This window comes from Motacilla alba, chromosome Z, assembly GCF_015832195.1.
Source record: "Motacilla alba alba isolate MOTALB_02 chromosome Z, Motacilla_alba_V1.0_pri, whole genome shotgun sequence".
Lineage (NCBI taxonomy): Eukaryota > Metazoa > Chordata > Aves > Passeriformes > Motacillidae > Motacilla > Motacilla alba.
In genome coordinates this window covers 11,351,820-11,366,953 of record NC_052046.1, presented here as the reverse complement: position 1 = coordinate 11,366,953, position 15,134 = coordinate 11,351,820, and the positions used below count along the sequence as shown (strand labels likewise).

Here is a 15,134-nt window from a genome sequence, read left to right as displayed (position 1 = left end):
TGCATTTGGTCTATTAATAGACAATATTTGACTGATAACTTTCCTTGGAAATTACTTTCCTGTGCTGAGATTAGGTTTTATATAGTCAAGATGACAGATGTGATTAGTTGCCACTAAACTCACTGGAACTACACCATTTTAACATTAAAATGTTTTATGCATGCTCCTCATCTGTGTAAAGAATGTATTAATAAAGTGATGAAATCATGTGAAATCCAATTAAAATCTTAATGTGAATCATGGTTTACTGTCAGAAATAGTTATTAAAACATGCTAACACAAGTCAGTATTTTCAATCTGTAGGTTTACCAGTAACATCTGATGTTGGAATCTGAAAGAGAAATTATTTCAGTATGGAGGATTTGAAAGTTTCCATGTTTCTAAATCTGAAAACACCTGGTGGCCCCCAGGGCCTGGTGTCTCTCAAGGGCCTGGTGTCCCTTCACATCCTACAACAGCAGTAATGCCACATTTCCACACTGTAAATCTGGTAATCCAGCCTTGGGAACTCCTCTATTCTAAATGTATTCTGTATTTCTGGCAAATAAATACTGCATTCCTTGGGTGGTATCTTAAGAACTGATATAATTTGCAAATAATAAATAAATAAAGTGCTGACAAAACGTCTGGCACAGTGACTTTCACGATCCTTCCCTAATGAAACAGAAGAATTTTAAAGAAAAACTAATATTATCCTATAATATTATTATCTTCATTTTATCATACTAAGGACAATGCTGCATCCTCTACACAAACCAATACTCTAGTTGAAGAGAATACAGGGGTTCACTTACATCTGCAAGTGTTAAGTTCTTCCATGCATCAGGGTAGCAATTTATTCCAAGATTCAAATTAACCAAGCCACTAACAGTTTCAATAAATACTTTCTTTGTTATAAAACCTAATAAAAAAATCAACATAGAAATATGTTTAGACTTTAAATAGACCTCTTCTGTTAAAAAAAAAATTAAATTTTAATGGCCATATAACAAAGTTATTTACTTTCCTATTATGCACTATTGATAATGCTAGTATTTTCCAAACCAAACATAAAATCTCATTATTTAAAATAACTCATATGTGACCCTAATAGCAAAATATCAAATATTTCACTGCACTGCAATTCTTCTGGTACTTGTCCTGATCTGCATTAAGATCACTAATCTATCCTCACATGGTCTGCACTGACAGCTAATGAGCATTCACAGACACCAATCTCTCAGAGTTCTGTGTATAGAATACCTACCAACATTTTCTTCCACTGTGTTTTATTTTAATCAATCATAAATCCATCTTCACTCTTTAAAGCAAGTATAAGCTAGAGAATAGGGTACAAAACATGCATTGTTGTCTGTTGAATTCAGAAACAAAATTCAACTGTTTGAAAAGTTTCTCAGTACTGAAAAGTGGGAGTTAGAAATAACTCCATTAAATTTATTTTTTAAGAAATCCAAAGAAAAAAATCAGTTAAGTGCAGCAGGAATAGATTTTTTTAAGCAGGAATAGATTTGCTTATGAGCAAACAAAAAGAAACTTCAAACTTCAGTATGGTATCAAAGCGCAAAATTATGTATAAAAATATTTAAAAACAGATATGAGTATTTTCTTTCAGAAATGGACTTCGCTGGGTCTGCAAGAGTTCACTGCAAAACCTCTGCAGTAACAACAAAAAATGTAAAATAAGTTTCAAGTTATTTAAATTTTGAGAGACAAAGCTGATTTGGTCAGGTCATGATCAATTCCATGGCATCAAAACAGGAGTTTTCTTATTACCTTTAAAAGCAAACCCAATTGGTGAAATGCTGGGAAGACTTACTTATTTTTTTCCTTTTTCCAGTCAAACTTCTTGTCCGTTTGAAAAGGCAAAGCTGTGCACATTCTGTGACTAAGACACTTTGTTTGAAATGAAACAGTGAAGTGAAATTTAGGTTTATGAAAAAGATATGTGATAGGAATATAAAGAATGTGTTTGAGTATTAATTTCATTGTGTCATTATTCAAAATCAAGTTGCCAGTTTGAATAAATAGTCTGCATCTCTGTAGACCTGTTTATTTCCAATCAGGAAAACCAGGATTAATGCCCTCAGCACATCTTAATACAGCAGAGAAATCCTATACATAAATAAACTTGGAGAGAAGAGGACAAAAATAGATTTGGGAAGCTCAGTCTGTTGGGACAGGAAGAAGGGAGGGAGAAACACCTGGACTTGAAGCCTTCATATCTTCCTCCAAATTTCAGCATGAAAGCAAAAGCTGGGGAAGAAATACTGTCAGACTGGTAACAGTGTTCTAATGTCTTGAAAGTTTTTGAGTTATCTGCATTGGGAAAAAACATCTAAAAATTGTGATAAATAATGTGTTGTTTCCTGAAGCACCTTGGATTGCTAATATAAACATTTTAAGGTAAACAGAAATTTGTTTTTTTCATGAAAAACTTCAATCCTCAAGAATCAGATTATTTCCATGTAGCACAGTGAAGCCTGCATCACAGGAACATCATTACTGGGACACTTCCTCTAAGATTCCGTAAACCAGGTAACATTTTAGTGATTCGTGGGGAAAACAGGCCATGGTGCATGAAGGAGCCGGTGAACAACAAAACATGTCAGGGAAAATTTTTACATCTTCTTTGCACTATCATATTTTCTAGTGCTTTATCATATAGAGCCCAGCTAATAATTTTTGGTTTTTGCTAAACATTTCCCTTTCCATTTGATCACTGGCAGTTAAACTTAGCCTTCTATCACACCATCTCATGTTTAAAACTGTTCAACTCCCACTATGATCTCTCTACATGAAAAGATGTAGTTCCTGTATTTCTTATGATTTTCTGGCTTCCTGACATGAAATTTAATTTTGATTTTCTTCACAAAGTACTAATATCTAATATACTAATATAGGATACTAATATCCTCATATCACTTATTGTGAAGTTACATGACTACAGAAAGATACACTGAAAGTATCTGCGGGACATGGAATTTAAAGAACTTGCATCAAAACTAATGTTTGAGATGGGATTAAAGGATTGCAATCTAAATCACAATTTACATAAACTACATAATTGTTTATATTAACTATAGAATTGCTGATGTATTGTATAGAATTGCTGTAGGGCAATTTCTTTTACTTTACTACCTCCTCCTGAAACATCTGATGAGGGATCATTCCAAAGTTATAGAAGTTCAAAATCTTCAAAGGGACTGTGACTTAATTCATCCTACTGACATATTTAGGAGAAAGGAGGGAGTCTCAGAGAAACAGAGGAAATCCCACATAAACACAAGGGATGAAATATGCCCCTCACTGTGTTTTTAGGATCTTTGTCTACACTTAGTAGATTTGGGTATATATTGCAGAGCATGGAACTGTTTTTGAGTATCTGATTATAATACCAAACAACAGGTGACTCATCATTTCAGTTCAAGGGCTGTCAGTGCTCCATAATCAGGGAGAGATGCTGAGAGTGGGCAGCAACACAGATGGTACCCAGAAAAGAATACTGATGCAAATGGTACTCTGCAAATGGTGAAAAAAATAATGTCCCCTAGGAAGGAAAATGGAAGAACAATTCCCAGAACTGGCTTTTTCCACTTGGAAAGACTCATTTCAAAAGAGGTATGCCTCTTTACAAAATCCTTTTATAAGTACAAAATAAAAGAAACCAAACCTAATAAGTTTTAGTTGAACAATGTAGGAGGCTGAATAGAAAATTAAACATTTTTAATTAAAAGGAGCAGCAGGCATCTTGTAAAAAGAATAAGTATTCACAAAGATTTTGAAAAACTGGGGAGATGGTCAGGGTCAGTAGGTAAGTTTCACCAGAAACAGATCAAAGTACTTTTTGGAAATGGTCTGCACAAATTGAATACATTTATTACACTGTATATAAAACAATTCAGGAACAGACTTCTAGCACATTGGAGAACAGGGTTAGAATTCAAAGTGAACTTTAAAAATTGGAGATAAAGTCTAGAATAAAAGGATCCTATTCAATAAAGATCAATGTCAAGTGCCCCTGTGGGCTGACATAATGAACTGAATAATTGTCCCAAAGGGAATCTTACTGCCAAAGTAAAATTTCTATGGAAAAGTCTTTAAGGATTATAGCAGATTACAATAATATGAGAAAGTACATGGGAAGTCATTGGAAATAAACCTTTTCTTTCCCCTCCCCCCCCACCAGATGTTAAGGCTTCTGCTATTATACAACTTTGGAAACTCTAGATCAAGAAGGATGGATGTAAACTAAAGATTGCCCAAAAGAAACCAGCAAGAATCATCACAGGTTTAGAATATATCTCCTGAGATGTGAGGTTGAAGGAATTCTGCTAGTTTCATGGATGAAGAGTATGAGAAAACATGCCCCTGCCCTGCATCATGGAGGTACAGATACAGAACCACCATTTTTTGGTTCTTCTTTCTTTTTTTGTTTTCTCTTGTTGGACATCCTTGGGACACATTTTCAAACTTTTTCTAATCTCAGCATAGTTAGAAATCTCCATTTGAAAACTTTGACAGAAAAGAACCCTCTTGGTATTATGTGATTCAAAAGAAAACCCTTGAATTCACAATTCTAATATATAACAAGCCACATATTTAATAAGGTAATCCATGAAATATATATCCTATTGCTTATTAGGCAAAGTATATCAAAACATTTTTTGACTGCAAAATCACAAGTTCAGATATTTTATACAATGCATAGTACTGATCTCTATTTCTGACACAGATTAACTCTACTGGAGTGGACCAATATGTTTTAATGAGGCATTCCTTTGAAACCTACTCCATTTCTGACACATTGTTTATACCCAGAAGAAGCATGAACATTTATGCAAAACACCAAAGAGACTCTGTGTGTGTGTGTGTGTGTGTGTATATATATATATATATGTGTGTATATATATGTGTGTGTGTGCGTGTGTGTGTGTGTGTGTGTTTGTGTGGTATAGCATAGCACATTACAGAGAAGAGCTGAGGAGTATAGTAAGCTGTAGGGTATTGGTATTACTACATACATTTTATATTGAAAGTAGAGTTATCTTGATTTAGCAGATGATTGATTCAAAGGTGAATGACCTCATATTCATTTCTCCCAAATTACCTGTAGTAAATCTTCATTTGCTGTTGGAGGAATGAAGAAGGGGCTTAAATGATTTAATTTTAGCTATCTTTTGATATAAATCATTGCTATTTCCTTGATGGTAGAAATATATTCTGCTGGTATGCTTTACCTTTTGAAATTATCAAGTAGAAAGGTGCATTTAGAATATGTAGAATTATGAAAATATATATTCTCTAAACCATACTCAATCTCAGCTCCTAGATTAAAAATCAAGATACAGTAATCTTATTGCAACCCTTATAAATATTCTTACAGGGAAATAAAAAGTAGTTCAAGCTGTGAAGCATATTAATAATATCCTGTCTGTAACAGTACTTCTTATGGGAAGACTAATTCGTGCCATTATTAATCAGGAATGGGAAGATGGATCTGTTCTGCCTCTGTAGGGAAGTCTTCAGAAGGACATGCCTGAGAAAGGTCATGTTAAAGTTTATCCGGTTTGCCCATTCCATCAGGGTCTGTATAGGGAGAACTAGATTTAGCAATAGCATGGTATCTTCTAAAAATATTTTCTACTCTACCCAATGTTATGGAGTTCATGCTCTTCAACATCTGCTCAGCAGAAGCTGTATCTGGTGAAGCAGAACTGGCAGCTTCCATGCAGGTAGCCCAAGCATGAGCTTCACTACTTTGGTGTGTGTTTATAAATTCAAGTTTGAAGTCATCAGTGCCAGAACAAAAATTATGAATATTTTCCCCCAAATCCACATTATGTTTACGACATGGTACACAAAACATTATTCCCCTTTCATCATCATATTTTAACCAGGAGTATTTTGTTAGCCATATTTTTGGAAACTGGTGATTCTTCTTTGTTTTCTGATGTTCCAAATCTTTCTTCTCTTCCCCTCTGTCACCAACTTCTCTGTTGCTAGAAGAATTAGTCTTGCTTTTAAATTGCTTCAGTGCTTTTATGGCTATAATTTAAAAAGAAACAACTAAATATAAAATAATTTTTATTTGATAAAATATCAGTTGTATCTTTTATTTTTGTGTCCATTTTATCTTGTTAATTTGAGACTAGAGAGTGACTTGAAATGAACAGCCATGAAAGAGAACAAGGAAAGCAGACCTACTCTTAAATCAGTTGAAGGCTACCAAGGATTCTGGTAAGAAATGGTCAGATTTGATTTTGACTATTAGAAGTTTGTCAGAGTATGCAACCGATGAAGTGCAGCAGGATCAATGCTATTTTTGAAACAGGGAAGAGCATAGTTATGAAGAGGAATTCAGAACGGTCTTTTAGGCAAAACGTCTTCAGAAAATACTGCTGAAGTCACAAACTTTTATAATGTCCATCATACCTGGCATTAGCAGAAATGTTAACTTGGAGCAAGTCTGTAAATACATAATCAAAAACCTGACACAGAATGCCTAAGATGCTTATGTAGTAGCTGACATGATCTTCTTAAAATGTGTTTACCTGCAAATGATATTATTATTGCTTTCAGAACTCCATATGCATTCTTAATGCACTGAGATTGTTCTGAACTTTCCCCAGATTGTTCTGAAGATGGTCACCCTTGTATTTTGTAGGAGCAAACCCCATAAGCTGACGTTTTAAAAATTGTATTTCTAGATCCCATTTATCGCCTACTTTTGGCCAGTAATTTAATGATTCTTTTAGTATACCATTGCCATAATTTTAGGACTTAAAAAAGAAAGCAATAAATAAGCAAGAGAAAATGCATGCAAGATGGAAGCAATAAAATGGGAAATCTATTTGTTCTCTGGGACGTAACAAAAGTAACACACTGCAGATGACCTAAAATCTGACTCTCCCTCCTTATTGTGATGTGTACGTCAAGAAGCAAAATTAATGAGTACATTAAGCTAATCACAGAGAGAAATGCTATTTCTAGTGCTTTAAAACATCTTGAGAAAAAGAGTTTTTGTATGCCACTCTTTTCTACTTTAGAAGAAAGAGCAATTTTTTAAATATATATACTATATTATTTGTGAGAACTGATTGTTCCCATTGTCAAAAAAAGTGACAGTTTGTTCCATTCTATTCTACACATCCTGAAAGGCCACAATATTAAAAAAAAAGAAGTTAGGAACATGCAGTTTAAATACATTTCCAGTGTGAATGATTCTTGCAAAGAACTTAAAATCTGAGGTAGCAGCTGTGGTCCACATGGGCAGCAAAATGAACTGTCTCAGGAGGTTTTTCTGATATGTGCCCAAGTGCCATAAACAGAACTGAAAAGAGAAAGAGAAATATTCCTAACACACCCTAAAGATGAAAAAACTTCATTAGGCAGACACAAAACCACAAGGTAAGGTGAAAAAGAGGTGGAGGGCTGGAAAACTGGACCTGCAACTTGAGAATTAAAAACTGTAGAAGGGATAAAAACATTTCAACACCTCTAGGGTGCCTCCTGCTTCTTTAGGTATAAGTAAATCTTTGGAAATGTGCTGGTGAATAGGGAAACAGGGATCAGAGTAGACCTGTGATCCACCATCAGGAATAATATTCTCCATAAGATTGGCCTTCAGTGTTTCTGACATTTTTTTTTCAATTGACATGGAGAAACTGGGAATATAGGAAAAGGTAGGATCTGTTGCAGTGATGCCATGGAAAGAACAGAGGATACAAAAGGAAGCCAGCCTGTACTACATATGAAGCAATTTATGAAGAAAATTCTTCACATTAAGTTTGTTATCAAATGAAATCAATAACAAAACCAATGTGGGAAAAGCTACATTAGGTAGAATTATTTTTCATTAAAATCTTCTTAAAAGGCAGTATCATTCCCTGATACACTCAGTGACTGGAAAACCTTCATATATTTCAATAAACAGGGCAGAACTTCAAAAAAAAAGCAAAAAAATATTTAGTGAAGATATTAAGATTATGACCACTAGTGAAACTGAAAACAGAAAAAAAACCAAAAACACAAAAAAACATTTAAAAAGGAGCATAATGAATAGCAGTGTAAGTTTACACTACCCTGTGAACCAGGATGATGACATTTTAAATGGAACCTGTGACATTTAAAGAGCAACCACTATGCCTCAGTTATTAAGGCAGATATACAAAAGAAAGTATTTCTTAATGATACACCAGTCAGTAGAGCGTACAGTGTAGAGTGCCTATTTTCTATAGGCACTGTATAAAAATATTTCCAAAAAGTGATTAAGTAGTAAATCTCTATTAAACATTCAGATTATACACTTACACAGGCAACAAAATATTAGGAGATTGTAAACGTATACTAGAGATGAGAATTATGTTACCATTTATTCCCTCATCATCAAATTTTATCAAAACATTTGAAGAGATTAATATTCCCTTCTATTTTCACAGAGAAAAATGTTTCCATAGCAGTTCCTGACTAGAGCTTCAGATAATAATCCCTTGCAAATTAGTCTTACCCACCATACTCTGTAGCAATTTTATAAGGATAAATGAGTGAAATAAACCCTGAGGGCGGAATTATATTCTTTTAACTTAAGGACTCTAAAAGGCAATTATATAGGATACTTCTACCCTTAGATGAAAAAGATGGGAGTCCCAAAAATGTGATACTTTTCATCCAAGTTGTTGATAGACTCATCACTCCCTACAGTCAATTTCACTGTAAATATTTGCATAATTTATTCACTAACAATTACGGGTGCTACTATACATCCAATCTTTATTAAATAGCAGGAATTGGGATTTTAAACTTGGAAGCACTGAGAATTAAGGTATTTTTGCTGCTGCACAGACGTAGTGAAGGGTGAGGTCCTCTGACATGCTGACTGAAATCTTAAAATTATTTATATATATTCAAATGTACATAAACATATACAAACATGTAAAATATGTTCCACAAATTTCTAAAATTAAATAACCTACATGACTTAGTAAGAGACATAACAGGAGATATAAATTAAAGTATTGGGAGAATTACTAAGTTTTCAGTGAGAAAGAGATACTTCCTCTGTCCACAAACTTAAAACTTTCATATTTTCAAGTCTTAAAAAACCCCATTGAAGATAAATAGTCTTTAAAAGATATAAGTTAGAGATGATGAAACTATTCCTATGCTCTCATATGGACTTCAGTCTCTATTTGCATGGAAGTCAGGCAATTACTATTCTTCAATTGTTTCCACAACAGTGCTTGGGGAAAGAAAGCATAATTTGTAGACATTATCCAGGGTCATCAAATGATCCTTACTCAATAAAATATTACATTGAAAAGGTAACATTTCAGCTGAGCTACATGCACACTTTAATATAACTGTCTGCTCCAAATCTGCCAATACAGTAAAATTCAATTCACAAGTTCACAATTTGAAAACATTCAGCAATGCAATGTGGGCATTGGTTGTCCCTTATGTTTACATCTTAGCAGACTATTTGACAGTTTTATAAAAAAGCATTTTAAACATTTTTGGTTATTGGATATAGAATTTTTTAAACCTGCCTGGTGTCTGTTCTATCTAATTATAGAATCACTTCTATAAATAAACCAAAGGTTCATAAGGATCATGCCTGTGAAAAAGAAAAAAAATTAAAATGCTCTTGTGTGGTTCAGTCATAAGATAGAGAACAAATTTGGCATAGAATCTACTTTGATCTGCTTTGTAATGCAAAACCACACCCAAGTTGCATTCTCTGAAACAGCTTTAGAAGAAAACTGAGACATTCCATATTTGTGCTAATTGAAATGAAAAGAGATGTGGTTATAGAAGATCATAGTGCTCAAGGGAATCAAAGGGGATGGGATCTAATGGATATTTAAATTTTCTTGGTAAGAAAAGCATGCATTCAAAAAGACTGTAAGAGAGAAAACAAAAAAGGTGAATGTTATTAGCTCCATTTAAGAGTTGTCACAGCTCTTCCTATGAAAAAGCACTTTGAAGGTAATATATTAGAGCTCTGTTAAAAAACTTGATCAAAGAGTTAGTGAAATTAATTAGTGCAGACTCATGTTGACTTTGGGCAACTTAGGATAATAATAAAACAAGAAATAAACTTTTTTCTCAAACGAAAGACTTTCAGTAGGTAGAAGGGCCCAGCAGAGGCTATTTTTTTTTTCCGTTGGTGCTTAGAATGGAGAATAATGTGCTTCCATGGAGAGCCAAGTGTGCAGGACAGCACAAAGTTGTCTGTGAAGAATCAGCAGTTCTTTAAAACTTTAGATTCCTAGGAAACACAAAACTGTTTCATAAGAATTCTTCCATGAATATCAGACATTTTTTAAGTATACCGTCACTCCCACTTTTAGCTTTAATTTTGGCAATTCGTTAAATATATTTTGAAAATATTTCCTTTTGACATTTACCAAATATCTTGTGACAAACTTATATACATGTTAATTTCTTCTAATATAAACACCCCTCCTTTGTTGCTCTTTGTTTGCTTGCATTTCTAAGTAAAAATATGCTTCATGTAATCTCCATGATGCTTTAGAAAAGCCTAATTTCCAATTTTCAGAACAACTTCAGGAAATTTATTATTCACTACTACTTCTATTCTATTCTAGTATAAGCAGATTGGTAGATTTATTCTATTTAGACTTGCCCAATAGCCTATGCCCCATATGCTTTTTTATGTGGATTTCCACTATGAATGCTGAGAGATATGCTGGGATGGGCAAGAATAAGAAGAAATAAGATGTTTTGCAGCAAATCTAGATCTGTTTGGAGGTTCTCCAAGGCAGGGGCTTGTTTATTTCCTTTTGGTATCTCCTTTAGAGATGCTGTTCAACAATTTCACTGCTGCTGTGCTGGGTACTTTAGTGTTTTTTCCTCTTTTGTTCAGTGAGAGACTAACTACTGAGATGTGTATTTTCTGTTGACCATTCTATTGAAAAAGGGGAGACAGAAGCCTATGAAAAATTTTCCTGATGTTTTAGGAAAGAAAGGAGTCTATAATGAAGTCAAGTGGTCACCTTAGGAAACCTAGGATGTGATTTATGCTGTCTGACTGGGAGGAAATATTTTAAAGATTACTTGTACAGCTTGTGCTTTCTGTCCGAATTCAGCTATCCAAAAAAGGTAATAGTCACCAAACAGAAGATAAATACATGGGGTATGAGACCTTATTTTAAACAATAATTCTTTCCCATTGTCTCAGAGAACAAGCAACAGCATTCTTTTACAGTCTCATGACTGCTAAGGCAAAAAATTCCCTTTTCAGATAGTTATGCAAGTCATATTGGGTCATTTTAGTGCATATAATACTATCAAAAGGGAAATACTGTAGAATGATAAAGACTTCAATTGTTTTCTTGCTAATTATTACATATTTATGAAGAAAATGATTGTTCTGTCCTAAATATGCCAAGAATATTAAAGTTTGTTATAGACAAATTTTTTTTGTTTTAGGTATCTTAATCATGAATGATCTAAAACCAAAAAAACCCTTTTAAGTAGAAATGCCAATTAAACTGGTATCTGTGTTTCACTTCTATAGCACTGTAAATTATTACAAACACACAGATTTTTAGTTTCATGTCATATTATATATGCATCACTATCTGCAGAATAGGTCTCTACAGAAGATTTTGAAATGTTTACACACACATCTACATTCCTACAATAGAGATAAGATGATATGCATCTCTCTATGGGAAAACTGTAAATATCTTTCTCCCTAAAGTGGTTTTATATGCAAAAAGAAATTGGAATTGCTTTATAAATATACATGAAAAGAATTTCCCAATAAAGAATTAAACTTGACTTCATGGTGCCTTTGTGGCATTATTACACTGAAAGAGTTAGATCTTGAATTGTAAGCACTTGTTTACACATTGTATTTCACAGTCTTAGTGGCAATAATACTAACATTATAATTTTAATATGGAACACTGGTAATGAAGCACTCAGCAAATACATGTGTAACTACTTTCCATCTCAGTTTAAAACTGCCTTACCTAAATTACTTTGTAACATCTATACAGTCCCAGAAACTATTGCAAGTCTTTTTAGGCATCCTAAGCCTTAAGTTCCCATAATTAGGGGGTAGACATACAATAAACTCATGTTTAAAGGTAAAAAAAATGACATGTTTGAGCTAATGCTTGCAAATCACCCAAACAACAGGCACACAGTGATTTGAAGAATATAATGGTTTATATTTATAATAGACCCTATATAATAGTTCCATGAAAATACTGATAATTTTAAAATTGTGTTTTAAAATAATATAGCCTGATTTCACTCAGCTCTGAGTAAAATCAATAATTTTTTTTTAATTAGTAAAAAAATTTTAAAATTGCTTATTTAAGTAAAGCAAGCATGATACACACTGTACTTAAAACCTATTACAGAGGCACGTGTCAGAGGAATACTAAACATGTGGTCTTGACAATAGAAACCCCCAGGAAAGCCATTAAAAGCTTTCAAGTGGTCTGTTATTTCACATTCTCAATATTTCCCCACTATGACTTTGCTTTTTTATGTAGCAGGATCCTTAACCGTAGTACAATCTTTAACAATACAGATAACTAATGTTAACAATACAGACAAATAACTAAGCTCCTAATTACTCTAGATTTTAAGTAGATAACCAACAGTCCTTCAGTAGTTGAAAGGAAAACATTTCTTACCTTTAGGTGCCAGCTGTAGAAACTGCTTATGAAGTGTAGTAAGTTGTGAAATAGTTAGAGTACTGCCTCCAGAGGTTTCTATGTGTTGAAATTCTGGTGGAGGATCAGGGTCAGGAACAGGGTCAGGAACCATTTTTACATCGCTATTGATGAAGAAATCTGTTCCTTCTAAAGTAATTTCATATAGGATTTTGCTAGAACTCTCAATATGATGTCGTGCAACCTCTACCAGTTTTTCAACACTGAAAACATAAATGCAGAAACTCATGAGTATAATACACAGTGTTAACAACAGAGCTTTAAGCTTTAATATGCTTATGCTTTTAAAGTTTTCCTAAAGCAAGAATTTCAAACCCTCTATGTGGATTCTGTTACTACCAAAATCATTATGAAGTCTACTCTTCCTCTGGCTGCAAGACATCTTTTGACTGTAGTCAGAAATTTATACAAAGTCAGATCTAAGACACAGAAGAGACTTGATGGAAAAAAAAACACGAAAGCACTTCCTAGGTGCCATGGTTTGCGAAGGAAGTGAGTTTTTTGGGAGGCTAGCATAGACACTAGGCTAGCATACTGGAGAGGCACATGATCTTCAAGTGCACTGAGTACAATTTATACAGGGAAAGACGTTAGATGTCTACAATGTCGAATGCAGATTTGGCTTGGAGTGTCAGGTCAAAGGATATGATACTCCTTAAATACTGTGTCTTTGGTAGCACATGTCAGGACAGCAAATAAAGCTGGCTGGAAGGAAGAAGCTTTGCCTCTTTGAGGTATTGCCTGTTAAAGCCTTCACATCCTCCATTTATGCCTCTCTTCTTGGTCATGCCCTAGCATGGATCAAGCAGCACTGTCCCAGGTATGATTCAAAAGTTAGTATAGGCCAGAAATACTTTGTAAATGCAAACTCCTTCCTTTCCTTTAGAGAGGAAAAGCCTTTTAATGATACAGACATTGGTCATTCTATGCCAGATAGTCTAATGTGCTATAGTGATCCCAAGTACATTTTATTTACTAGGACAGAAAAAACTGTGAAGAAGAACATTTTTTTAATGGTCCTTGAAATAATTTTGGGAATTGTAATATGTGGTGATAAGAACAAGAGGTGGAACTTTCCAGTGTGTGTAAAAGCCAGGAAAGATGCTGCTGAAATGATACCGAGCTTTCTACTGAATGGAATAACTGATTGTCTGCTTAGTAATCTGCTAAACCTGTAGTCAAGAAAAATAGCATAGCATGATAATTACCTTTACAGCTACAAGCAGAACCTTTTAATCAGCTAAGAAATTAGTTACTAGCATTTAGGTTTCTAAGCTAAAGCTACATAAAATTATTATTTTCTACATTTTTTTCTAAATTACTTCTGTCTCCGGACACAACTATATTTACTACCTTAATCTAGGTTAAAAAAAAAAGAAAAAAAATCCTGTTTAAAATTGATACAAGTTACCTTGATTTTTCCTCCAAGAAGGTGGATCCAAGCCACTTTTCCATATCTTTATAAGCCTCTTCTGCTTTAAATTTTAGATCCTCAAGAAATGCTAAAGCTTTTTCTTTTATAAGTTCTAGTCGAGATTTTGTGGCTGCCTCTGTTTAAATGGTAAAATCATAATGAATAATATTTATAAAATGTGAGGAATGTTCTCAATCTAAGCACCTAAAGTTCAGCATATTTAACTGTTCTTAGTTAAAAGTACCTTAGAGGATACTTGCTGCCTGTCTAGTCACTTTTCTGTAGTACAGTTAAGGCTGATGTAATTGTGCCTTCTGTACATGTTCTTTGAGCAGCTGCTATCAGTATGTTACAGAGGTAAGTGCATGACAATTTTTGTCTCCCTGTATTTTCAGAGGTTAGCACTACATAGACAACTGATAAAACTGCTCACTTAACACTAACAGAATAAAAGGCAAGGTACATTGATGCAACAGAGAAATTAAATATTAAATCAATGTTAAAAACTTAGCAACTATACACAACTAGTGTCTTTGCTAGACTCTATGTGTCTGTATAAATGAAAACCACAAGCTACCAAAAGGTAACTGGATAACAAAGCTGCAAGCAAAACTACAATTCTCAAATTCCAGCTGTGTGCCTGCTTAAATAGGAAACAGAGTTCAACATGTTCAGTCTTCCTTAGGTTCTTGGATTTTTTTTTCTTAAATAGAGGATGAAAATTAAGCAATGACAAGGAAAAATAATACATGTTAATGATCACTAAAATTTATCTTCATGAAAATGAAGGATCTTCAAAGTTATTACTATTCTCCTCATTACCCCAAGATCTTGGAATTTTTATTCTTGAACTGCTTTTGTATTAACCATGATCAAAGATGTAGGTGTACAAGCATTTGGTCTGACTGGATCTAAAGAAGCCTTACGAGTTTGTGGTTTGTTCAATAACTGCTGTTTGCCTTCTATTTCTCATAATAAAATACTATGCAATAGCTAGCCCACCAAAG

The 15,134-nt window shown here is 33.8% G+C and overlaps 1 protein-coding gene across 10 annotated transcripts in view; it reads right to left on the bottom strand.

The window, feature by feature from the left end:
- The window catches only part of SPEF2 (sperm flagellar 2), a 74,660-nt gene that overhangs the window by 13,385 nt on the left and 46,141 nt on the right, over window positions 1–15,134 (bottom strand). For 8 of the 10 annotated variants that reach the window (XM_038124849.1, XM_038124844.1, XM_038124846.1 and 5 more), the window contains 3 exons: window positions 14,125–14,263; window positions 12,675–12,916; window positions 795–901 (listed from right to left, as the gene is read on the bottom strand). In XM_038124849.1, coding sequence (XP_037980777.1) covers window positions 795–901; window positions 12,675–12,916; window positions 14,125–14,263 — 488 coding nt within the window. Of the gene's footprint in view, window positions 1–794; window positions 902–4,909; window positions 10,268–12,674; window positions 12,917–14,124; window positions 14,264–15,134 lie in introns of those variants that run through there. The other 2 variants (XM_038124851.1, XM_038124853.1) reach the window with 2 other exon arrangements.